Source organism: Ursus arctos, unplaced genomic scaffold, assembly GCF_023065955.2.
Source record: "Ursus arctos isolate Adak ecotype North America unplaced genomic scaffold, UrsArc2.0 scaffold_10, whole genome shotgun sequence".
Classification (NCBI taxonomy): Eukaryota; Metazoa; Chordata; class Mammalia; order Carnivora; family Ursidae; genus Ursus; species Ursus arctos.
In genome coordinates, this window is record NW_026622764.1 from 10,785,144 (window position 1) to 10,811,784 (window position 26,641).

The window sequence follows — 26,641 nt, forward strand, 5'->3', positions numbered from 1 at the left end:
TTTATGAACCTGGTACAGAATTTAAACAACGAGTTCATCACAGGAGAAGAGTTTCACTCCACCAATCGCATTTTATAGAAACATTTAACGGAAGACTGTATTCTGACAAGCCATCGTTAAAGGGTTAAGAGTTTTACCTTCATTAACTCTGATAATAAACTGTAAACATCTATAATATGGGTTCATGAATTCAGTTATTTACTTAACCATGTATCTTACTAAGACATTTCTTTCACAAGACATGTGAACACTAATTGAAGCACTCCAGGCTAATTGCTGGTGTTGGCTGTTTCCATCCAATTTCAGAGATAACTCTGCATAGTTTGCAACATTATATATAATTAGTTCTCTGATCTAAAACACACACAGCACCAATAGAACACAATTCCTGATGTCAGAAACCAGTTTTTTCCCTGGTTCCACCCCATTCAAACAGAACTGGAGACAGGAAGAATTACTGATTTCTCCATGTAAGTTAAGTGTATTCTACTGACATTATCAAACTAAAATAATTACCAATTGCATAGTTTTTATTTCTGAAAGTATAACCAGGTATATGTAATTTTTAAATGATTAAAACAATTTAAACAAGAATCTTTTGGATCCTATTCATAACACAATTTTTTTTTAATGTTCTCATTGCACTGAAAGAGTTAATACTCAAAACTAATTGGGATTTCTTTTCTTTTCTTTTTTTCCCCTAACAAATTTGGAAATGAACTGAAAGTGCTCCCTGGTGTGAAAGCTGAATCCAACAGCCACCTGCAGGATCAGCGACCAACACTGCCAGATGCTACAAAGCCTTTGATTTCCAGTAGCGAATTCGGCCACATTTAACTCATGTGACATGAACTAACGGCAACAGCATTTTCAATCATTCTTTCTTATTTTTTTTTTTTTTCCTAAATACAAACTCTAGCTTTCTGCTCACTATATATGAAACAGCTGCAGTAGATAGATTCATTCAGACTCACAGCTTGGGCCCTGGTTTTCTTAATGGCTTCCATGATGGCATCCATGTTGAGGTAGCTTTTACTGGTGGGAGCTGGGCCAACACAGACAGCCTCATCCGCCATTTTCACATGAACCTGAAGAGACAAATCTCTGCATTAACAGATGCTCCCAGCAAAAAGACCTCTCATCATTTGTGAATATACATAAAATGCAAATGTGATTGTTTCCCTTATCCTTTAGGTAGATGGATCTCTTTTTGAAAGTGCAGTAAAAAAGGAACAGTGTAACATACCAGCTCAGGAACTATATTAACCATGACTTTCATTTATTACAAGCCTAATCATTGTCTAGCCAGATAACGTACACAATATTCCCTACCAATTTGATTAAATAAAACCCCTGCAAACAACGTTGGCCCCCTATTCAGTTCATCTACATATACATCTTGTATCAAAAACTACCCTGTTACATGTAGCCAGAGTAGTCCAATATTTTCCTAACAAGCACTCATGCCCAGTTCTAAGCAAGCTCCGCAGGACGTGGGGATAATTAGAGAACTGAATGAAGGGATGCAGTGAGTGTCCCTGCACAGCATCAGGTCAGCACCAGGCACAAATTAAAGTCCAGAACTAAAGAGCTCAATATCAACGAGCCAGAAAATCTTGACACTCATTCAAATACTCTCACATTTGATCTTCATCCATTTTTACCTTTACTTGTAGAAGAGCTGATACGTGCATTAATTCTAAGCCTACTCAAAACTTAGAAATATATGCTCCATTTTTAAGACTACTCACTGTACAATGTGTTAAACCTATTTTTGCTTGAGGTGAGGCATGCACTACTGAAAAGAGTAACTTATTTATTTCTAAAAGAAACTATTCTTTTAAAATTAAAACGGGATTCATATATCTTTGAAATGGCTTTCCCTAACAGTTTTCCAGTTTAAGGAACCTCCAATCCGTTTAAACTTTACAAGGCAGACATAAAAACAAGAGCACCTACATCTACCTGGACATTTATGACGTCTAATATGGAAAATATTGTTGAATACTGCTAAGTTCTATTCTTCAGCCATGAATTTTTAAGAAGCATATTGTTTTAAATGAAAAATAAAACCTACAAAAAATAAAACCAATTCAGTCATCTTTTAGAAAGTTCAGAGTTATCTTTATCAATTCAATAAGTAAAAAATTACAATGTGCCCAAGAGATTTACACATCAATATTTTAATAGAAAATACTCAAATATATACACTCTGCAATATCTTTAATAACATCCCCTGCAAGAAAAAGCATCCAGGCTCGCAAAGGGATCCTAAATATTCCCATGGTCAAAGCAAGGTTCTCCTTGTGGTTATTTTTGCCTTGCTTTCCACCCCCCCAACCTCAAGTTCTTCTCCCCTCAGACCAGAAAGCTTCTCCTCTACTGTGCTCTGTCCAGTTCAGTTCCTATGACTAGCAACTTTATTGTTGTAATTGTGGCTGTGGTTTTTTTCCTACAAGGAAGAAACCAAACAGTGAGCAATCCTTAAAAAAAGAATGCATTAGCCAAGTGGGGATAAACTAAAGTTAAATCCACATTTATTCTGTGTATTTTATCCTCCTCCAGGTACCTACTATTACAGACACACTTAAATTTTCACTTCTACCACTGGGTCTTTCCCAGATGAATCTCCTTTAATCTGAATTCTGATGGTACTTAGTGCAAATTTTGGCATTTAATTGCACCCTGCCTAGCAATGTTATTCTGACTGCTTTAAAGACTATGTCTATTATAATTAAGACACTCTCCTCCACCAGATTAGAAGGTCCTGCAAGATAGAGGTTATGTCTTAAATCCTTTTTTTTTTTAATCACTCCCACCACAATGCTATGTGCTAAAAGCTTATTAACTCATAGATACACATGGATGGCAGTTTATTTAATAACTTTCATTGTTAAGCCATCGTCTTATTTTTTTTTTAAGATTTTATTTATTTATTTGACAGACAGCAAGCAAGAGAGCACAAGCAGGGGAAGCAGCAGAGGGAGAGGGAGAAGCAGGCTCCTTGCTGAGCAGGGAGTCCAATGCAGGGCTCAATCCTAGGATCCTGGGATCATGACCTGAGCCAAAGGCAGACACTTAACCAACTGAGCCACCCAGGCACCCCTAAGACATTGTCTTTGAGGTGAAAGTCTAGCACAAATTAAAAATTCTCCAATCTTAGCAATACATATGGGAACTGAAGGTTGTATGGGAAGAAATTAAAAGACACATACACACATACATGTGTATATTTGTATGTCCAAAATTTTTATAACAAACATGCATCAAAAAGTAAAAGAGAATCTAAACAGTATTTTGACTTACTTCTAGTCTTTTTTTCTAAATATATTTTGTAACCATAATGCATATATAATTTCACATCCTTTTGTTTTATAACTAACATCTTAATAGACATGTTTCCTGTTATTACAAACTGTAAACATACTGAGAATCTAGCTCAGTGCCTAACATATTTTAGCAGATGATCAATTCTGTTCAAATAAACACTCAAATAAATTAATGTCAAAAGCGGGTCAAAACTGCTTACCAGCTTTACAAAGAAAAGACAAAACATGCTGTTTCTAAATGGTTGATTGGTTTCTTTTATTTCTCAGAAACAAACCTTTCTTCAAAGGTAGAAGCCTATACCAGCATCTCAACAAACCCACAGTGAAGCCCAGGGTCAGTACTAGCAACATTCCTGGGCAAAGCCATTTGAAAGAAAAAACTGGAATCCTTTGCTACCTTAGTTACCAAGGGGATACTTATGAGTCAATCAGGAAAGAAAAATTTTTTAAACTTTTGAAACTCAAATTTCAATTTTGTTGTCGTTATTGTACTAAACGTCTGAGGCGATTTCACTGGGTTACTAATAGAAAACCAACTGTATTCAAGCCGGGTAGGTGCTCTTCTGAAGAGTGACCTGTCACTGCCTACACTGACTACATGGATTTATGTTTCAAGAATTTCAACATCTTGAAAAATGTAAATTCCTTTTTATATACTTCAATAATATGTAACAATCAGAGAAGTTTAAACTGAACTAATCAATTATCTAGGATATTGCTGGTTACAAGTTTCAAAAAGAAAAGAGATTTTATTTTTTTTTAAGATTTTATTTATTTATTTATTTGACAGAGAGACAGCAGCGCGAGAGAGAACACAAGCAGGGAGAGTGGGAGAGGAAGAAGCAGGCTCCCAGTGGAGGAGCCTGATGTGGGGCTCGATCCCAGAACGCCGGGATCATGCCCTGAGCTGAAGGCAGAAGCTTAATGACTGTGCCACCCAGGCGCCCCAAGAAAAAAGATTTTAAGTATGAAGTAGTCTTCAGAAACTTTCCAATAGGTTTTTAAAGATTATTAATTTCCTCCTCAAGCATTGAGTTTTATATTTTAAGTTTTATTATTTAAATAGAAAAAAATTACTTGAGCCAACCTTTTATTTTCCAAATAATATTCTAACAAAACAAAGTGTTTCTCAACTTACAGAACTGAAAAAAAAATCATCTTCCTCATTAACTTTTTTTCAAATGTCTTTAAGCACTTGGATATAGACAGGTTAAAAATTGTGCCTGAGGGGCGCCTGGGTGGCACAGCAGTTAAGCGTCTGCCTTTGGCTCTGCCTTTGGCTCAGGGCGTGATCCCGGCGTTATGGGATCGAGCCCCACATCAGGCTCCTCCGCTATGAGCCTGCTTCTTCCTCTCCCACTCCCCCTGCTTGTGTTCCCTCTCTAGCTGGCTGTCTCTATCCTGTCGAATAAATAAATAAAATCTTTAAAAAAAAAAAATTGTGCCTGAATTTTTAAAACTGAGTTAATGGAAAATTTCATATTAGCCCATTAGATGCCTCAGATATGCTTTAAAAAGATACTCTGTTTGGTCAAAAACATTTCATCTTAGTGTTAAAAAGTACACTAGACCAGATCTGAGTGAAAGCTTTTCAATACCTTCTCAACTAATACAGATTGAAAACAATAGGGAAGATAAGCAGCTTTGAAGAGGTTTCCTCATGCTGGGAGGGTTTTTTTTTTTAAATCTATCACTCAGGAAGATTTGTAGTCAGGTGGGCACTCTTTACCGTGTCCATGAATACTTGAGTTTTCCCTGGGATATCATCCAATGCAAACCCAACACAAGGTGAGACACTGCCAGGATGAGAAAATGTAGACTAGACGTGCTCCTTTCCCTAGAAGACCAATGCCTCATACAATCTGCCCAGACTTCAGTATCCACCAGATTCTTTATCAACAAGCAAAAGTCACCCTTAAAGACTGAAAACGTAAAGAAAAGAATGCCAACTGCATCAATCTTAATTTGAAAACCCAGGGGAAAAAATCATTTTTTTTCAGATTTTACTTTTTTTAAACTAATCTCTACACCCAACGCAGGGCTTGAACTCACAACCCCGAAACCAAGAGTCACACACTCCACAGACTGAACCAGCCAGGCATCCCCGGAAAAATCATTTTTTTAAAAATCGGATAAAATCTTATTTCTAAGAGGAGGAAAAAAATAACTTTTTTCTCTATTCTATACAATGTACATAAAGAGATTCACACAAATGTCAACAGACTAGCATTCTAACATATCCTTCTAGAAAGGCAATTCATTCCTAGAAAAACAAAGAATGATTTTTCAGGGGCACCTGGGTTGGTCAGTCAGTTAAGCATCTGCATTAGGCTCAGGTCATGATCCTGGGGTCCTGGGATCAAGCCCTGGGTCAGGCTCTCTGCTCAATGGGGAGCCTGCTTCTCCCTCTCCCCGTGCTTATGCACTCACTCACTCTCTGTCAAATAAATAAAATCTTCAAAAAAAATTTTTTTTTCAAAATCAGTAAATACTATATTTGCTTTGATTCCACCTTGTAAAACTACATGTGTGGCACTGACACATTTATTCATGATTTTTGGATGGCAGAATTAGTCACTTTACTATTTTTCTTCTGTTGTAACTTACATAATTTTCAAAATGGTAAAACCACAAATTAAAAGTTACAAGGAAAAAAGAACAGGTTTTTTCTAGTTGCGAAACTCTCGATCTATTTTCTAAAATCCTCTTTTCCCAGTACAGAGATTCCTCAAAAACTTAAAAATAGAGCTACCCTATGACCCAGCAATTGCACTACTGGGTATTTATCCAAAGAATACATATATAGTGATTCAAAGGGGCACACACACCCCAATGTTTATAGCAGCAATGTCCTCAAAAGCCAAGCTATGGAAAGAGCCCAGATGTCCATACACACACACACACACACACACACACACACACACACACACTGGAATATTACTCAGCCATCAAAAAAAAGAATGAAATCTTGCTATTTGCAAGGATATGGATAGAACTAGAGGGTGTTATGCTAAGCAAAATAAGTCAGTCAAAAAAGACAAATGTTCACAGCTGAACATAGGGAAAGGGAAGGAAAAATAAGATGAAAACAGAGAGGGAGGCAAACCATAAGAGATGCTAAACTCTAAGAAACAAACTGAGGGTTGCTGGAGGGGAGAGAGTAGGGGGAAGGGATAATTGGGTGATAGACATTAAGGAGGGAATTTGATGTATTGAGCACTGAGTGTTATATGTAACTGATGGATCATTAAATTCTACCCCTGAAATTTTTTTTAAAGATTTTATTTATTTATTTGAGAGAGAGAGAGAGAGAAAGGCCACAAGCAGGGGAGGGACAGGGGGAGAGAGAAAAGCAGGCTCCCCACTGAGCAGGGAGCCCAACCCAAGGCTCGATCCCAGGACCTCGGGATCATGACCTGAGCCAAAGGCAAGATGCTTAAGCCACCCAGGTGCCCCTACCCCTGAGATTAATAATATACTACATGTTAACTAAATTGAATTTAAATAAAGAATTTTTTTTTTAATCCTGTTTTCCTATCAGTAAAAGGAACTGTCCCAGAACCAATTATGGAACCAAAGGGTTTACTGAGTCTTTATTTGGCAGGGATGCATTTCTGAGAATACGGTAAACAAAAAGAGAATGAAAAGCAGAATGACTTGAACAATATTCTCATCCCACTGACACCTGGTGTCAGGGAGCAATCCAAAGGATGGAGTAGGGGAGAGGAGACACAAAGTATGAAGCAAAACCTTAGCAAAAGCAATGTCAGTGTACCAAGACCACAGTGAAATGGATTGTGGAATGGGGAAGGGGGGGCAGAGGTAAGTATCAAAGGGTGGGGTGGTTATGGTTATGATTGGTTGCAAAGGTTGAGAGAGACAGAGTAATTGCTGAGGAAAGGTTTGAAGTGGAGGGTTTTTTTAGTTTAGGAAAAACCTGAACAAATGCCCTTGAGAAGGACTCTCTGGAAAGTAAGGAGCTTAAAAACACCTGGGAGATGAAATAATTCACTTTGACAATCAAGTGGCAGAGCTGGGAGATAGAGGGAAGCAGAAGACAGGGAAAGGGATAGAGGTCACCCCCCCACACACACACACACACACAAAATATAAGCCAGAATTTAAAAAGAAAAAAGATGAAAGAGAGGGTGCCTGGGTAGCTCAGGTGGTTAAGCGTCTGCCTTCAGCTCAGGTCAGGATCTTTGGGGTCCTGGGATCAAGCCCCGAATCAGGGAGGGAGGTGTCTCCGCTCAGCAGGGAGTCTGCTTCTCCCTCTTCCTATGTGCTCTAAGTAAATGAATAAAATCTTTAAAAAAGAAAAAAGATGAAGGAAAATCAGACAGGAAAGACAAACAGGACACACAGAAGGACAGACAGAGCTTGTTACACAGTTCAAGACAAGCTCCCAAAGCTCCCACCCATTCCACGGTTGCTGTGCTGCCTGGAAGGGCTTCTCCAAAGACATTCTCAACCCACCACTGCAGAGAAAGCAGCAGAGATACGATCAAGAATGTGCCTTTCCTTCTTAATGATGGGAAGATGCCAAGAATGGGCATACATACAGGTAGCTTTATAGATCTGTTGACAGAAATTAAAGGCTCTGGCTTTTGGCAGTTGCTATTTTTTGTGTAAATCAAGAGACAAGATCACCAAAAGAGGGGTTATTGGTGGTATAAGAAGATTATAAAAAGGGCTGGAAATGGTCACTGGGAGCATGGGGAAGCAAACTAACAAGAGAAATCTAGTAGGACCGCCAGGTATAAATTTCAAAATTCTTGTTGTGAAAGAACTTAATGCCAACAAAATGGCACAGCCTCTATGTCAAACACTACAAATTCCTCAAAAAATTAAAGAAAGAAATACCATGGGGTGCCTCACTGGCTCAGTCGGTGGAACATGTGACTTATGATCTTGGGGTTGTGAGTTTGAGCCCCAAGCCAGGGGTAGAGTTTACTTAAAAAAAAAAAAAGAAAAGAAATCAGTATCTCAAAGAGCTATTAGCACTCCCAGGCTCAGTGCAGCACTATCCACAATAGTTAACATGTGTTTGGAAACAATCTAAATGTTCATTGACACCTAAGTAGATAAACAAAGTGTGGTATATATGCTTACAGTTGAATACTATTTGGTCTCTTTAAAAAAAGGAATTTTGCAATATGTGACAACATAGATGAACTTGAGGACATTATGCTAAATGAAATAAGACAGACAGACAAAATACTTAGGTTTCCACTTACAGGAGGTATCTATACTAGTCAAATTCCTAAGATCAAAGACTGGAATGGTGGTTACCAGGGGCGAGGGGAACAAGAAATGGGGAGTTACCAACAGGCATAGTTCCAATTATACATCAGATGAATAAGCATTGGAGAGCCGCTATACAACATTGTTTAAATACAGTCAACAATAATGTACTGTACACTGTTAGGCTAGATCTCATCCTGAATGTTCTTACTACAAAATTTGAAAACAATGAACAAATTTAGGCCACTTCGGTCAAATGCAACTCTTAAGTTCTTTTGGAGATGATGGTGGACACCAAAAAGCTGAACAGGAAAAGCTGGGTAAGAATCTTGCTAAAAAGTTTATAATAAAAGCAACTCTCATTCCAAAGTCCACCACACACACATTTATGAAATGAGCATTTCTCAGCAAGACAGCTTACAGCAGGGGTGCCTGGGTGGCTCAGTGGGTTAAGTGTCTACCTTTGGCTTGGGTCATGGTCCCAGAATCCTGGGATCCAGCCCCATGGCAGGCTCCCTGCTCAGTAGTGAGTCTGCTTCTCCCTCTCCCTCTGCCCCTCCCCAATGCTCGTGCTCTCTCTCTCGCTCTCTCAAATAAATAAAATCTTAAAAAGAAAAAAAAAAAGAAGAAACCAAGACTTTAAAAAAAAAAAAAAAAAGACAGTATACAGCACAGGGCACCTCAGTGGCTCAGTCAGTTGGGCATCTGACTCTTGGTTTGGGCTCAGGTGATGATCTCAGGGTCCTGGCATCAAGCACTCAGTGGGGAGTCCGCTTGAGGATTCTCTTCCTCTCCTATTGCCCCTCTCCCTGTTCATGTGTTCTAATAAAATAGATAAATCTTAAAAAAAAAAAAAAAAAGGCATACAGCCTTGTTTCACATGCTGCATAAAATCCCAATTCTTGTCAAATCACCAACTTGCATAAAAGGGTCACCAGGGGAGGCGTAATAAAACTCCAAAGGCAAGATTTTATTTTTATAGTTGCTATAAGACAATCAGAAACCCTCCTCTCTGATGGTGGGATACCAAAAATAAGGAATTCAAGTACAAGGCACCACCCCAGAGGTAAATGCCTTACTAAATTCCCGTATCATGTCCATTCAAGGGTGAAAGGTCTCGGAAATATTTCAGCCAATCCAAATATCTTCAGTGGTACTAATTCTACTAATAAGGATCCATTTCTAATATCCATACTGCTAAATATTAAACGGCTATGTCTCCAATGAAAACCCATTTACTTAAAAACTCAGTATTAACTGAGATACAGAAAGTTGTAAATGCTTTTAAAAGCTATCCCTGGAGGGGTGTCTGGGTGGCTCAGTTAGTTAAGCGTCTGCCTTCCGCTCAGGTCATGATCCCAGGGTCCTGGGATTGAGCTCTATGCCAGGCTCCCTGCTTAGCAGGAGTCTGCTTCTCCCTCTCCCTCTGCCCCTCTCCTTGCTTGTGTGCACTTTCTCTCTCTCTAATAAAATCTTTAAAGAAAAAAAAAAAAGCCATTCCTGGAGTGTTGATAAGAGGAACTGAACAGACCGACAATGTAGTTTAAATGAACACAGGGGTCTATGCCTCTCTGTTCTGAAGGAGTTTAAGATAAATTACAGATATCATACCACTGTGGCAGACCACTACTTTGCCCAAAAACCTTCATTTCCCTGCTCCCATGGCACATGACTGCCCAGGTAAAGACAAGATTTATCAGACTAAGAGAGTCTGAGTCACCAGGATCAGAAAGGGCAATGTACAACGTGCAAATTCTCCACAACTTAAACATGAGCATATTTTCTGAATTTTGGCCATGTTCTTTCCCTTAATCTGGAACACAGATTAACCAAGTTCAACAATGCAAACTAAAGCAACTTCCTAGGGCAAGGGACAGCCAATGACAGTGAGGGCCCAATATAGCCCAATGCCTGCTTTTGTTTAAAAAAAAGAAAATGCTTTATGGGAGCACAGCTATACCTATCCAGTTACTTACTATCTATGGCATCTTTTATGTTGTAACTGCAAAGTTGAGTAGTTGGGACAGCCACCTAAAATATTTACTCTGAGTCTTTATAGGTGAAGTTTGTCCATCCATGCCCTAGGGGAAGGCAAAGCAATAACCAAAGCCCCTGGACATCCTGGGAAATACACTGGCATTCCTACCTAAAATTATTAGATGTTATGTGAGAGAACACTTGAAAGTCACCCTATTTAAACCACTGTATTTTGTTGTTGCTGTTGTTGTTGTTGTTGTTGTTTTGAGTAAGCTCTGTACCCAGCGTGGAACCCAAAGCAGGGCTTGAACTCACAACTCTGAGATCAAGACCTGAGCTGAGATCAAGAGTCAGATGCTTAACCGACTGAGCCACCCAGGTGCCCCTAAAACCACTGTATTTTGTAATATCAATAACTATTACTTGTAATAATATCTCAAATATAATCACTGCTATAAGCACCAACTCAATTCTTCTTAGTGAGAAGAACCAGATTAGTGAACTGCATGCAGTGATTTCATTAGAATATGGCCAGGTCAATCTTAGAGTTTCTCACAGTCAAAGACAGAAATAACTGGTAGTTACATACTTTTTGTACGGTACACAATGGGATCTGACCACCCCAAACATCCTTGCCGAGTGCTCCAAATGGCAAAGTCTAAACCACCCCTTGATCCTCAGCAGTTTCTGCAGCTAGTCACATAAGCTAGGCAACTAAGTAAAACAAGCACCCATAGTGTGACTATTCTAGAACTACTTGCTTCCTGATGGAGGGGCAATAGTTTGTTTACTGCTTGCTACAAAAACGTGCTGAATCCTTGACCCTAGCTGGCAAAAACGTTCCCTGAGTATTTCATATTTCTGCACATCATACAAGAAAGGCACCAACTGCCTATTGTCTCAAAGTATATTTGCACAAGTGTTTGAACAGCCAACAGCCCTAAAAGAGAAGGACAGTGTCTGACTCTGGGGCAAAGCGCTGAGATGCTAATAGTCCATTATAAAAGATTCACTATGTGAGAAGAAGGCTAAACACAAACCATTTCATGTGCAGGTATCATCTGACCCTCTTCATATCACCTTCTCTTTGTCTTTGAATTGGGACTTGGGGAACCAGAAAAAAATGCAGATACTCTGACCACTGCCATGGCTGTGAGGAGAAAACAGTCCTTCATGTCTGACCCAGCCACCTTTTATCTTCTTTTTTTTTTTTTTTTTTTAAGATTTTTTATTTATTTATTTGACAGAGATAGAGACAGCCAGCGAGAGAGGGAACACAAGCAGGGGGAGTGGGAGAGGAAGAAGCAGGCTCATAGCGGAGGAGCCTGATGTGGGGCTCGATCCCAGAACGCCGGGATCACGCCCTGAGCCGAAGGCAGACGCTTAACCACTGTGCCACCCAGGCGCCCCCACCTTTTATCTTCTATCAGCACCATGAAACTGAGAGAGCTAACTTGTTAGCCTGCAAGGACAGTAAAATCTCACAGTAAAGATTAGAGTAAAACAGAGTTCTTGACAGGCCTGTGCTCCTTAGCTGTGACACAACCCACTTCATTTGTCGCCACTCCACAGAAGGATCACATCCCCCTGAGGAACTTGTGAGCCGACGACCAATGTTACCACATGGACACTCCCACCGTTGCTCGGATGGACTGTTGTCTACTTTGGGCACTGACAGCATTGCAGATGTCATCCTTGCCATCTTCTAGGACATGGGTTACTTCCCTAACATATAACAATTTTAGGGGGTTTTTTCCTTGTGTTTATGAGCAGAAGAAAATAAGAATAAACTTCATAACAAGAGATATTAAAAACAAAAAGCATTGACAGTGGTTGATAACTTCCCATGCTGCAGGAAGACTGAATAAATAACCATTCCAACATTCCTTGCTTCCCTCGACTATCAAGGGCAAAAAGCAAGAGAACATTTCCCAGGGGTGACTGGCTGGCTCAGTCACACTGGAGCACGCGACTCTTGGTCACAAGGTTGTGAGTTTGAGCCCTCACATTGGGTGTAGACATTACTTAAAAATAAAATCTTAAAAAAAAAAAAAAAAAAAAAAGAACATTTCCCAGACTCCCTTGCAATTAAGGTACATATATGTGACCCCAGTTCCACCAAACAGGCACACCCAAAGAAATGAGAGTAATGTAAAGTGGTTTTACCACTGCAGGCCAATTACATCTCATGCCAGGCACAGAAGTAAAGGAGTCAGTTCTTCTAGGACAGCTCTAGAGGAACTTTTGGGTCTATTCCAGAACATCAAAAGTGGCAAAAATGATCAGTAGTGGAAGCTGGGTCTGTTCTCTAACAGACTTGTTTCACCTGACTGGGTTGGGTTGTCCATGTCTTCTGGCCCTCCTGGAGATTCTGTGACCTACCTTAAATGCAACAGAACTAGGGTCAGCAAACTTTTTCTGTGAAGGGCCACAGAGTAAATAGTTTAGGTTTTGTAGAGCATAGACTCCATCAAACCCCTCAACTCTGCTTTTGTAGCACAAAAGCAGCCATACACAATACAAAACCAAATGGGCATGGCTGTGTTTCAATAAATCTTTATTTATAAAAACCATGTGGTGGGCCACATTTAGCTCACAGGCCATCATTTTCCAACCCCTGTCTCAGAAATGCTTTTCAGTCCAAACTGGGTCAGTCAGGATTCTCCAGAAATAAAGTAACACGATCAAACATGTTTACCTGAAAATAACACAAACATGTGAGGGGGACTAGAAAAACCAACAGAGGATGGTGAGGTTCAAGGAACTAGCAAGAGTGGGAAGCCATAACCACCCTAGTCCCAAAGGGGCTTGGAGCAGGAAGTATATAAGTAGAGCTAGTGAACATGCGGGCCCAACAGTTGCTCCAGCCCTCGAACAATATGGGCACTGCCAAAACTGAGACAAGCAGGGAAGTGGAGGTGGGATAAACAGCCTGATCTGCTTGATATCTTCAAACAGCCAAGCAGAAACACAGGGCAAGGAAGCTCAAGTGATAGACTCCATAGATGCCAGTGTCCTGCTGATTGATCCATAAAAGAAGAAATTTAAGAAACTGGAGTTCATCAGAATTTAAAGGTTTTGCTCTTCAAAAGACACCCTTAAGCACAATGCAATACCAATTCCCACCAACTAGGATGACTATAATAAAAAAAAAAAGACAAATACTAATAAGCATAGGCGTGAATGAGGAGAAATGTGAACCCTCATACACTACTAGTGGGAATGTAAAATGGTGCAGCTGCCTTAGAAAAGGGTCTGGCAATACCTAAAAGTTTAAGTATAGTTACCAAATGACCCAGCAATTCCAATCCTAAGTATATATGCAAGAGAAATGATAACATATGTTCACACAAAGACCTGTACACACCTATTCATAACAGCATTATTCATAGTAATTAAAAACTAGAAGCAACCCAAATGCCCACCAACTGGTAAATGAATAAGATGTGTTATAGTCATACAACAGAACAATACTCAGCCAAAGGGGGGGACTGATCAATGCAACAACACAAATAAATCTCAAAAGCATTATGTTAGGTGAAAAGAAGCCAAACACAAAAAACCAACAACTATACAATTCCATTTAATTGAAGCTTCTAGAGAATGCAAAACTACAGACAGAAAGATCAGTGGCTAAAGAGATGGAGGTGAACAAGGAGTGACTACAAATGGACACAAGGAATCCACATGGGCAATGGCAATGTTCTAGAACTGGATAGCAGCGAGGGTGGCACAACTCTGAAAATTTACTATAATTCTATAATACAGAATATATGTATTATAATACAAATGGGTAAACTTTATGATAAGCAACTTGTACCTCAATAACACTATTAAATAAAAATCAGTAAGGTTCATATTCACTTTTTTAATCCACTACGCTGTGAGCTCTGCTATGTAAGGAACTTCTGGCACATAGCACAGTGACATATACTACAAATGTTTGATTAATAACTGCAGCTAATAAAAAGTCAGAATTCACCTGACAAAGAGAACTCTGGTAACAGAAGGCACTTCAGAAGGGCGCTCCAGCAGCAGATGGAGGGCATCCAATGCACAGAGCCCAGAGAGACCAGAGGATGGTTAGGGAGAAGAAAGCCATGCAAATGGAGGGACAGTCATCAGTGCTGCATGCCTCAGACTGACCAACTAAGGTGGGGAGTCAGAGAAGTAGCTACTGAATCTAACAAATCAAATCTCTGGCCATTGTGGGGACCAACAAACAAATAGAAGCCTAGCATCCCCGAGTTGAAGAGCAAATGCAAAGAAAGAAAGAAAAACTAAAGACTAGCCTTTCATGCGGCTTAACTGTAATGTTTGGCAATGCAGGACATTTTCTCTGTAACTACTGGGAAAGCTCAGTACACACACAAGGTAGTCAATACAACTTTCTGATTGCAGACTGATAAAACTTTTCAAAAAGATCATCCCACCACAGAGAAATACCTAACAGATGTGAGCATGTGTACCTTACAAACCTGACTAGAAGTCCCTAAGATGGGAACAAAACTACTATCAGCAGCCAAATATATGGCCTTAAAGACGAAAGAAAGACAACCTAGGGGCACCTGGGTGGCACAGCGGTTAAGCATCTGCCTTCGGCTCAGGGCGTGATCCCGGCGTTATGGGATCGAGCCCCACATCAGGCTCCTCTGCTATGAGCCTGCTTCTTCCTCTCCCACTTCCCCTGCTTGTGTTCCCTCTCTCGCTGGCTGTCTCTATCTCTGTCAAATAAATAAATAAAATCTTTAAAAAAAAAAAAAAAAGAAAGAAAAAAGAAAGACAACCTAGAAAGCGATCCTATAAAATCTGTGGAGATTTGATCACAAAGTTCTGGAAACGGATGGTGGCGATGGTGGCACTACACTGTAAATGTACTTTATTCCACCGAATTACACAATTAAAAGTTAATAAAGCAGTAAATTTTACTTTATGTATATTTTACAATTAAAAAAAAAACTATACAGGGGTGCCTGGCCAGCTCAGTCAGTGGAGTGTGGAGCTCCTGATCTCCAGGTTTGTGGGTTCCAGCCCCCACTGGGTGTAGAGATTACCTGAAAATAAAATCTTAAAAACAAAAAAAACCCATAGAGATTCAATCACGATTTCTAGCCTATCGCTGACAAGCAATTATGAAAAAAAGCATTTGTAGAGCTTAGTTATGTAGTAAAAAAAAAAAAAATACAAATAGTACCACCTAAGAAAAACTGTAGCAAGGGAGGAAAAAGTGAAAACAAAAAGAAGAGACAAGAAAATACCAATAACAAAATGTGGGCTCAGCTCTAGCTTGTAACCATTTCCCAGTTGCTAAACAAAAGCTATCACGCATGCATTCAGGATTGTGATGATGAAGACTTAAGTCCACATACATCCTATTTCGGAATACAAATTTCTGAAACAATGGCAGAGTGAAATTCAAGGAATAGGATTAAGAAATAACCTCCAGGGGCACCTGGGTGGCTCAGTCGTTAAGCGTCTGCCTTCGGCTCAGGGCGTGATCCCAACGTTCTGGGATCGAGCCCCGCATCCGGCTCCTCGCTGGGAGCCTGCTTCTTCCTCTCCCACTCCCCCTGCTTGTGTTCCCTCCCTCGCTGGCTGTCTCTGTCAAATAAATAAATAAAATCTTTTAAAAAAATAATAATAACCTCCATTTGTTGGGGCACCTGGGTTGCTGGGTCAATTGAGAGTTGGACTTCTAGTTTCAGCTCAGGTCCTGATCTCAGGGTCATGAGATTGAGTCCGGTATCAGGCTCCGCACTCAGTAGGGAGTCTGGGATTCTCTCTCTACCTCTCCCTCTACCTCTCACCCTGCTCACAAAAGCTCTCTCTTAAATAAATCTTTAAAAAAATAATAATAAAGAACCTCAATTTGTAATCAGGGTATTTTTTTTAAGATTTTATTTATTTATTTGAGAGAGAGAGAGCGTGCATGTGCATGAGCAGAGAGAGGGGTAGATGGAGAGGGAGAAGCAGACTCCCCGCTGACCTGCGCGACCGACACAGGGCTTGATCCCAGGACCCTGAGGTCACAACCTGAGCTGAAGGCAGATGCTTAACTGACTGAGCCACCTAGGTACCCCTATAATCAGGGTATTTTTTTTTTTAAAGATTTAATTCTTTGAGAGAGAGAGGAGCGAGAGAGCAAGCAAGTGGGGGCGGGGCAGAGGGAGAGACAGAGAATCCCACTGAGTGCAGAGCCCAGGGCTAGGGCTCAATCTCAGGACCCTGAGCGGGGAGTCTGCTTCTCCCTCTCCCACTGCCCTTCACCCTGCTCCTGCTCTCTCTGGCTATCTCTCTCTCTCTCTCTCTCTCTCTCTCTCAAATAAATAAAATCTTTTTAAAAAATTTTATTTATTTGAGAGAGATAGAGCACAAACAGGGGGGAGAGGGAGAAACAGGCTCCCCACTCAGCAGGGAGCCTGACGTGGGGCTCGATCCCAAGACCCTGGGATCATGACCTGAGCCAAAGGCAGACACTTAACCGACTGAGCCACTCAGGTGCCCCTACTACTTCGATTTTTAAAACAAAGCTTTTAAGCAATGAAGATAACCATTGCTTCCCACCCTCTTAAACAACTCCCATTTCCACCCTAAAATCAATCACCAACAGTTTTGCATGTGACCTTCCAGACTTACCTAAACATCTTCATATGTACATGCAGGCATGAAAGTGCATCGTTTTATGATTTTCTTCCCATAAATTGTATCACGCTATATATTATTCTTACAACTTAGTGAATGGCTATATGACGTCCTAGTAACCTGGGTAAACCACAACTTATTTAACCATTCCTCCAATAATGGATATTGTTTCCAATTTGCAGATGCTACAATAGGCTTCCCTGAACATGCCAATCTGTATGCATGTGTATATGTAAGAAAAATATCTGAGAGTTTAAATGCTACAAACTACACACTTAAAAGCTTAAGTCACTTAACATGCCTACCAGAGATGAATTTCCCCACACTGCCACTGAATAATTGATCTTTCAGATTTTAATTAACTAATGGAGGGGAAAAAAAGGATTCCTCTTTTTTTTTAATTTGCATTTCCCTAACAATTAGTGACTCTGGGTATATTTTCACATCTGTGAGCTATCTGTATTTCTCCTTTTGACCATTAGCCATTTTTTTAAATTTTTTATTATGTTATGTTAGTCACCATACAGTATATCTTTAGTTTTTGATGTAATGTTCCATGATTCATTGTTTGCGTATAACACCCAGTGCTCCATGCGATACGTGCCCTACTTAATACCCATCACCAGCCTATCCCAATCCCCCAACCACCTCCCATCTGAAGCCCTCAGTTTGCTTCCCAGAGTCCATAGTCTCTCGTGGTTCATTCCCTCTTCTGTTTACCCCCCCTTCAATCTTCCCTTCCTTCTCCTACTGATCTCCCTATTTCTTATGTTCCATAAATGAGTGAAATCATATAATTGTCTTTCTCTGCTTGACTTATTTCACTTAGCATAATCTCCTCCAGTCCCGTCCATGTTGCTGCAAATGTTGGGGAATCGTTCTGATGGCTGAGTAATATTCCATTGTATATACGGACCACATCTTCTTAATCCAGTCATCTGTTGAAGGGCATCTCGTCTCCTTCCGCAATTCAGCTATTGTGGACAATGCTGCTATGAACATTGGGGTGCATACTGACCATTAGCCATTTTTAAGTTTAAAATAAGAGATCTTACAAAAAAGCAAAGGTATGTTTTGGGGTTTTTTTATTTATACATAATGCCTAAACATTACTCTTGTTCAAAATAAAGCTAATAACCCCACTAACCATACCTCTGTCCCCATGACATTTTCTCTGTCCTGGAATCACTTCTCAGGTGAGTATGCATTCTCAGACCTTTGTCTGTGCCAGGGGATCTCAATGGGAAGGAATTCTGTCCTGCAAGACACAGTTGCCAAAGTGCAGACAGTTTTACTTGTCACCTCTAAGGACTGGAGGGATGTTACTGGTGTCTGGTAGGTAGAGGCCAGGGAGGATTTGAAAAACCCTACAACACACAGGACAGCCGCCTACAACAAAGAATTATCCAATCAAATGTCAATAGTGCCAGTGCTGAGCACCCCCGGTCTATGCTTTTATGTAATGTATGTAACTATAAAACTATAAAATCTTCTTAGTGTGGAGTTTTTTTTTTTAAAACACCAACAGTATTATTCTAGTGCCATTTCACATGTTTTTTTCAATCTCTAACACGTCTTAGAGATGTTCTGTCAATATGTAGAGATCTACCTCATTCTTTTTTAGCTACTAAAGAATTCCAAGATATGGCTCTACAGTTTACCAACCATTCCCCTGACAGACCCTCCGCATAGAGGAATCACCCAGCCGGATGATCATAATGAGGTGTCTGCAGCAGACATCCTGTCAGTTGCCCCAGGTTCCCCTTCCTGCTCTGGATCTTTCTCTTCTGAAGCTGTTCCACCTTCTGTAGCCATCTTCCCCTGCCTGTGTGTTAGACCAGGGTTTTCTGTTGAATAAATACATCTGCCATCTCTCCTTCAGAAATTCCTCGTCATTTTCAGGACCATACTTCCCACTGTTTCACACCAAAATCCTGGTTATTTTCCTTTTTTTTTTTTAAGTGTTTCTCTTCCCTGGGAATTTGGGACAGGAAGATGAAGTCTGATTTATCCCAATAGCTTAAATTAGATGTCAGGACTCTTTAAAATTTTGTATTTCTTACCACAGGATATACAGCACATATATTTTTAGTTTAAAATTAAAAAACTGTGAATATTGTTTGTTAAATGAAACAGTTAAAACTTTTTAAGATGGTCATGAAAAATATCAAAAACCCTTACTGAAAATCTAATCTGGTATCAAAATGGGTATGTGAAAATCATCTTATAGTTCCTAAATGACCACGGCCACAAACACAACCCAGCTTTAAGGAACACCTGTTACCATTCCTCCATTACTGCAGCAAATGACAGATATTCTTCTCAGAGCAGCCACTCTACCAGATACCAAGGCATTCCCAGAAGCTCCCAAAGCTGGCTTTCCAACCTCAGATTCCATTCCCCAAATCGTCCAATACTGCTGCTGGCTTCACAAAGGACACGAAAGCCCTTGACTTATAGTTGTGACTGCTTGTTTTCTCACCAAGAGCTTTAGATGATTATTAAAAACAGCAAAATCAGGGGCGCCTGGCTGGCTCACTCAGTTAAGCCTCCAACTCTTGCTTTTGGCTCAGGTCGTGATCTCAGGGTCCTGAGATTGAGCCCCACCTCAGGCTCTGTGCTCAGCAGCGAGTCTGCTTGAGATTCTCCCTCTCCCTCTGCCCCACCCCTCCCCTCCCATGAGCCCGCACTCATGCTCTCTGTGTCTCGCTCTCAAATAAATCTTAAACAAACGAACAAAAAAAATAGCAAAACCAACGACACAAATGGTCTGCTCCTTAAAATTCCTGGCACTCTACGGTTAGCTCCCTTACTTGAAACAGTAATCATGAAAAGCAATTAAGGAGCTCAAAATGTTTTTGTCAGCACAGTCATTCTCAGTGAACAGGGAGAGGATACGTGAAGCCACCAAACATCTGGGAAATGTTTTTATTCTCTAAAAATAAATCTTTTTTCTCACCATCTCCCAAACAAGAAAATTTCTTCTCCACCAGAGGACAGGATGAGTACTTTGAAAGAGCTCCAGGCCTAATAATTAACCTCGATAATTAGATCCAAAATGATTTCTGCCATTCACTGAATTTACCTGTTGGCTATACGCCTGGGCCTAGCTACCAGGAACAGAATAAAAGCTGAGAAGTGCTTCTTTGAGGACTTAGTCTGGAGACTATGAGAAACACGATCAGATAAACAGAGCTTGGGAATCAGGTCGGGGGCAAAGATAGGGCTCCCATCTTCCACCTTCCCTGGAATTAAAGCACCAAAGAAGGTAGAGAATGGGAGTCAAAAAGGAAGAAGAACTCAACTCCGTCTGTCAGGGGAAATCAAGTTACCTGGTGGGTTGAAGCATGCCCCACCTCCCACAGTACTGCCTCCCACAGGGAGACTGGTCCACTCAGCGAGGCCACGAGACCACGGCTGAACGTCACCAGACAAAAAGCCCCAAGTGTGCGTAAGTCCAACGGCACTGAAGTACCAGGCTATAGACTCTAGTCTACGGGAAGGTTCACTGCAGGTCAGATTGCAGGATGAATTCGTTCCTTACTTTGGGAAATAGATTTGTCACAGGACGAACTGTGAAGACAGAGGTAAAACCGTGCCCAACCCGGCAACAGCAATGGGCAAGGAAGACATGAACAGTTTCACAGGCACAAGCTACTTGTCTTTCATTTCAAAAATCTAACTTTTCTCCAAATCCAAACGTCTGGCTGGCTTAGGAAAGACTACTTGGTGCAGCTATCCACATGCCTCTCTTGTATGAAAGAGTAAATAAATGTATTCAAATTCAGAGGAACATCTGGACACAAGGTAAAAAAAGCTGTGGCAGCTGGCTCTCTGGACAGAAAGAACAAGAGAAAACGCTGCCCCTCCAAAAGAAAAACTATGGAATAAAAATAAGACAAGGAAAAGGACTACCTGAGTATTATTTCCCAAACCCACAGTAATAAAACATTTTCCCCCAAAACCTAAGCTCCTAATTCCATTTATACAGTAATGGTCTCTGCTTTTCACTCTCTTTTCTAATTCAACTATTTTATGCTCCACCCACCGTATCCCTTTACCATTAAATAGACCCCGTACACTTCCCTATCCCTTCCCTGACTCTTCCAACATTTATCCTTGGCACTCTACGACAGCAGGGTGTAAAGAGATAGTACATCACGTCCTCTCCCTTCCAGGAGTTCAGGCTAGAATAAAAGAAAGACTTCTACACCAAGTAAAATCAGAAATAATAAATCACAGCATGTACACATTGCTAATACAGAAAATGATTTCATGAAGAATCCATTCTTTAAGTTTTATAAAAGGGAATTTCTAATAAATGGAAAAAAGTGAAAAGACTAACTAATAGACAATTTCTGTACTCAAAGTCATGAAATGGGAAAGGCCCCAGCCTACCCAGACATCCCCCAAATAACTTGACAGCAAGGTGTATAAAGAGGTACTGATGGGAGAGGATAGGGGAAGAGAAAGAGAAGACTAGACGGGAAACCACCTTGAAAGCAATCTTCAATGTCCTAGTAAAGAGTTTAGCCCTTAACTGGGAAGTCACTGGCTCTCAACATTTATCTCCTATGAAAAGAAAATAATGTTCATATGAGGAATGTTATACTTCACGAACAGCAGCTTACTAGAGGTTGCTGCAGCTGGGCCATTCCAAGCAGTTAGCTATAAACATGCTTTCTCTCCCACAAATCTCAGACAAAACTTAACAGGCAGTGCTGTTAACCACGAAAATCTCTTTTCTTTTATTCTAATGTTTTCCAACCAAACTTTCCCCATAATAGGATATACAGCATACTATCAGACATAAACACCCATTCAGCTACATCGAATGCCTCCCCAGACTTGTCTTTTAGTGACTTTTAAGAAACACCCCTGGTCATTCTAATTACAAGTAAAATGGAATAAATGTAGTCCATTCTGTCTGTCCTACTAAACACAGCTAAGAAGTCTGAACAGAATACATGAATCAACTATCTGTGAACCCTGAGCAGCAGCAGACAGACTGAGGAAGTACGAACTTCAAATTACTATAAGCCAGTGGTGAGTTTTCACATTTTCCAAGATCCCCCCCATGCCTAATCAAAAAATCTGATACCCAAGGTAGGTACTGGGGTGCTGACAGAGCTCCAGGAGAAGCCATATACTTCTGACTCGAAAAGCAAAAAAGCGAGCTCCTAACACTTAGAACACTACAGAAATCTCCCAGGGTTTTTTGTTATTGTTTTAAACTTGATTCTTTTGTGCCCCAGCCACCAAGTAATTCTTTGGCTGCAACAGGAGCCAACAGGCAAAATGGGAGCCTGCAGGAGCCAAAACAGTCAAGAGAAGGAACATTCTCCCATCGGTGAAACAGCAGTCCCATGAGGGTAGGTAAATTCCCACTGCCTTTTTTCTTTTTTGACCTAAGAAGAAATATATATTTGGTCTCTGCCCCCAGTTCCTGACACAGAACTTCTAAAACCCTTGTTATTTCCTGATAAATAGGGGTGCTAAGAGCATCTTTTGTTCTAATATTTGGTCTTTGACCCCAGTTCCTGACACAAGAGCTTCTAAGATCCTTGGAATCTCCGGAGTGATAAGAGTGTCTTTTTGTATGCTAACCAGATGACTGGGGTGGGGGCTAGATAGCTTCAGGATGGGGGCTGGTCACCAGATTAACCGACACACAATCAGAGGGCTGGAACTTTCAACCCCCTTCCCCTGACCCCAGGGGAGAAGACAGGGACTTTAAGGAGTGAGTTAATCAGCCAAGGGCAACAATTTAATCAATCATGCCTACATAATGGAACCTCCATAAAACCCCTAAGCAATGGGATCTGGAGAGCTTCTGAGTTGGTGAACACATCCACATGCCAGAAAGGTGGCACACCTTAACTCCATGCACAGAAGCTCCTGTGTTCAAGACCCTTCCAGACCTTGCCCTATGTACCTCTTCACCTAGCTATCCATTTCTATCTTTTAGGATATTGTTTCTGATAAGCCAGTAAATGTTCAGTAAAGTATTTGCCTGAGTTCTGTGAGTCATTATAGCAAAGTATCAAATCTGAGGAGGGGGCTGTGGAAAGCCCACTGGGGAAAAGTACAATTGCTAACCCAGGACTTGAGAAAAGCATCTGAAGTAGGGGCAGCCCCACAAGACTTAACCTGCAGGATCAGAGCTAACTCCAGGTACTTGGTATTAAGCCTGAATTAAATTGTACAACACCCAGCTGGTGTCCAGACAGCCAGAGAACGGTTTTTGGTATGAGAGAAAAACCCCACACATTTAGTGTCAGAAATGTTGTGAGTAAAAAAAAAAAAAAAAAAAAAAAATTCCTTAGTCTCCCTCTGTACTGTCAACACCTGGCCATAAACAGAAACACAGACGTAGCAATGTAAAGTAACCAAATTCCCAGCTTCTCAGTAAGAGGAATGAAAATGGAAGGCCTAAGGAACAAGCACAGATAACAAAGAAAAAGCTAGCATGGAGTGACCCAGTGAAGTTGTTTATCAACTCCTGGGCCCATCCCTAGGTTGGGCTTGTATACATATGATCCTAATAAGCATACCAAGAATATTTTAAAACTCAACTAACAGACCACAGATCTCAGATTAACCAGATGGTATTACACCTGTGAGACATACAAAGGTCTAGAGCGCACAGAAAAAGGATGACAACACTGACTCTGAAGCCAACTATGTTGACTGCTGCTAAAACAAAAATAACCTTCTCAGGGCGCCTGGGTGGCTCAGCTGGTTGAGCATCGGACTCTTGGTTTCAGCTCAGATCATCATCTCAGGGTCATGGGATCGAGCCCCGCATCGGGCTCCCCCCTCAGCAGGGAGTCTGCTTCCTCTCTCTCTCTGCCCCCACCCCACCCCGCTGGTGCACTCTCGCTCTCAAATAAATAAATCTTAAAAAAAAAATAACCTTCTCTCAAGAATTTAAGATTCCAACTCATAATACATAAAATATCCAAAAGACAGTTACGTTGTGAACAAGCCCGGTTTGAACTGCACAGGTCCACTTATATACAGATTTTTTTTTTACAGTATTGTGAATGTGTTTTCTCTTATGATTTTCTTAGTAACATTTTCTGTTCTCCAGCTTATTTTAAGAATATAGCATATAATACATATAAGATACAAAATACATGTTAATCTGGGAGGTCATACATCATCTCTACTTCTACAGAGATTCTCAAGAGACTGAAAAGGAAAAGCAGGCCACTGCTGAAAAGGCTATGACCAAGGAGAAATTTCAGGGTGAATGGACTGCTCCAGCTCCTGGGTTCACTGATAACTCAACCTGAAGTTGCAGACTGGTCTGAAGACATGCAGGGGGCCCTCTGTGCCTCATTAGCAGTTCCCTACTGAAGACTAGAGCACTCAGCCTGCCGTTGAAGACTGGTCTACAGCTCCCACTGCTCAGGCCACTAAATGGGTAGGAACAACCACTGAGTCTTAAGCTGTGCTTCCACAAAAGCAAACAAAATGGAAATAAGGTTGATGGAAAATAAACAATTTCTAAAAGCTGAAATGAGTGTGTGTGTGTGTGTGTGTATTGACTGTTACTAGTAAGTCAATAGTAGGCTATTAGATTTGGGGACGTCAAAAGTTATATGTGGATTTTTGAATGTACAGATATTTGGTGCCCCTAACCCAGGTGTTGTTCAAGGTCAACTGCACCATCCAAATTTGCTTAGCACACCCAGAGCAAGGTAATTTCAATTCTTATGAAGATAATCAATAGACACCAAAGCCATGATGAGAAAACTGGTGAATTATCTGACAAAGTCTAAGGAAGTGATTATAAAAATACTCCAAAAACAAGAGTAAACACTCTTGAAACAAATGAGAAATCATAAGAAACAGAATTTGTAAAAAGGAACACATAGAAACTTTAACTTAAATATATAATAACCAAAAAGTTTTTTTTTAACTTAATGGGTGAGCTCAATAGCAGAGGAAAGAGTCAATAAACTTGAAGTCAACAGAAATCTATTATACAAACTGAATCAGAGAGAAAAAAGACTGGAAAAAACTAACAAAGCTTCAGAGAACTATGGAATAATGACAACAGGTCTAACATACAGGTTATCACAGAACAAGAAGAAAAAGAAAAACAGCACAGTGCTAAGAAAATATTTGAAATAAAAATGGGTGAAAACTCGTTTGTGAAAGACATAAAACTACAGATTCAAGAATCTTAAATCCTAAAAAAGACAACAAAAAGAAATCAGTGATCAGACACATCTAACCGAACCACTGAAAATTAAAGACAAAGAAAACAAATCCAGAAAACAAATCCTGAAAACAAAAAGAGGAAAAACAACACATTAACTATAAGGGAATAATTACTCAAAGAAATACAGATGTCATTTAAAAAAAAAAAAAAAAACTATAGTTATCACATCAGAAGCCAAAGAAACCAAAAAAAGGTGGCATGGTATTTTTAATTTTAGAACAAAAGTTTACTTTTCTAATTTTTTTTAATTTACAACAAATTTTTTAAGTAAATCCTACCCCCAAAATGTGGAGTTCAAACAAAGGACTCTAAGATGAAGAGTCATATGCTCTACTGACTGAGCCAGCCAGGTGGCCCTTAAATTTTTTGAGGATAGTTGACATACAATGCTACATGAATTTCATGTGTACAACATAGTGATTCAACTTCTCTATATAAGTGGCACAATATTTTTAAGCTGGTGGGGTAAAAAAAAATATATATATATATCAACTCAGAATTCTATATCCACCTCCAAGAATGTAGGCAAAATAAAGACATTCTCAGAGGAAGGAAAATGAAGAGAATTAATTGCCAGCAGATCAGTTCTAAAAAAGGGGGCTAAAGGAAGTTCTTCAGCTAGAAGGGAAATGATATTAGATGGAACCTTGGAACATCAGGAGTGAAGGAGGAACACTAATAGCAGCCATCTGGGTGAATATAATAAACAATTCTTATCTTCTTGAATTCTTTAAAATGTGTATGACTGTTGAAAGCAAAAAGACTGTCTAATGGAGTTTTTTAATGTAAATACATAAGAGAACTATAATTTAAAAGGTAAGAGTAAAGATGCCTATATGATAGAAAGATTTCTATATTCCAACTGAGGTGATAAAGCATGCTAAATAAATTATGAAAAGTTAAGAATGTATATTATCACCCATAGGTTGAAAGCAAAATGGAGGAAGAGGACACCATGCAAATATCCAAAGAAAGAAGGCTGGAATGCCATTATTACTATCAGACAAAGCAAACTCTGAAGCAAAGAAATTTACAAAGCATAAAGAAGACCATTAAATAAGAGTCACTTTAACAAAACAATATACAAATCCTTAACACATATGCACCTAACAACAGTGCTTCATAAAGCAAAATCAGAACTGAAGAGAAACAAATACCTAATTATTGCTGGTGAATCTAACACTCTTCTCTCAATAACAGGCAACAAACTAGCAGT

At 40.0% G+C, this 26,641-nt stretch overlaps 1 protein-coding gene across 9 annotated transcripts in view; it reads right to left on the reverse strand.

Moving 5' to 3' along the window:
- PCCA (propionyl-CoA carboxylase subunit alpha) overlaps positions 1-26,641 on the reverse strand; it is a 391,229-nt gene that overhangs the window by 323,832 nt on the left and 40,756 nt on the right. For all 9 annotated transcript variants that reach the window (XM_026493544.4, XM_057307315.1, XM_057307311.1 and 6 more), the window contains one exon: positions 975-1,088. In XM_026493544.4, coding sequence (XP_026349329.1) covers positions 975-1,088 — 114 coding nt within the window. The remainder of the gene's footprint in view (positions 1-974; positions 1,089-26,641) is intronic.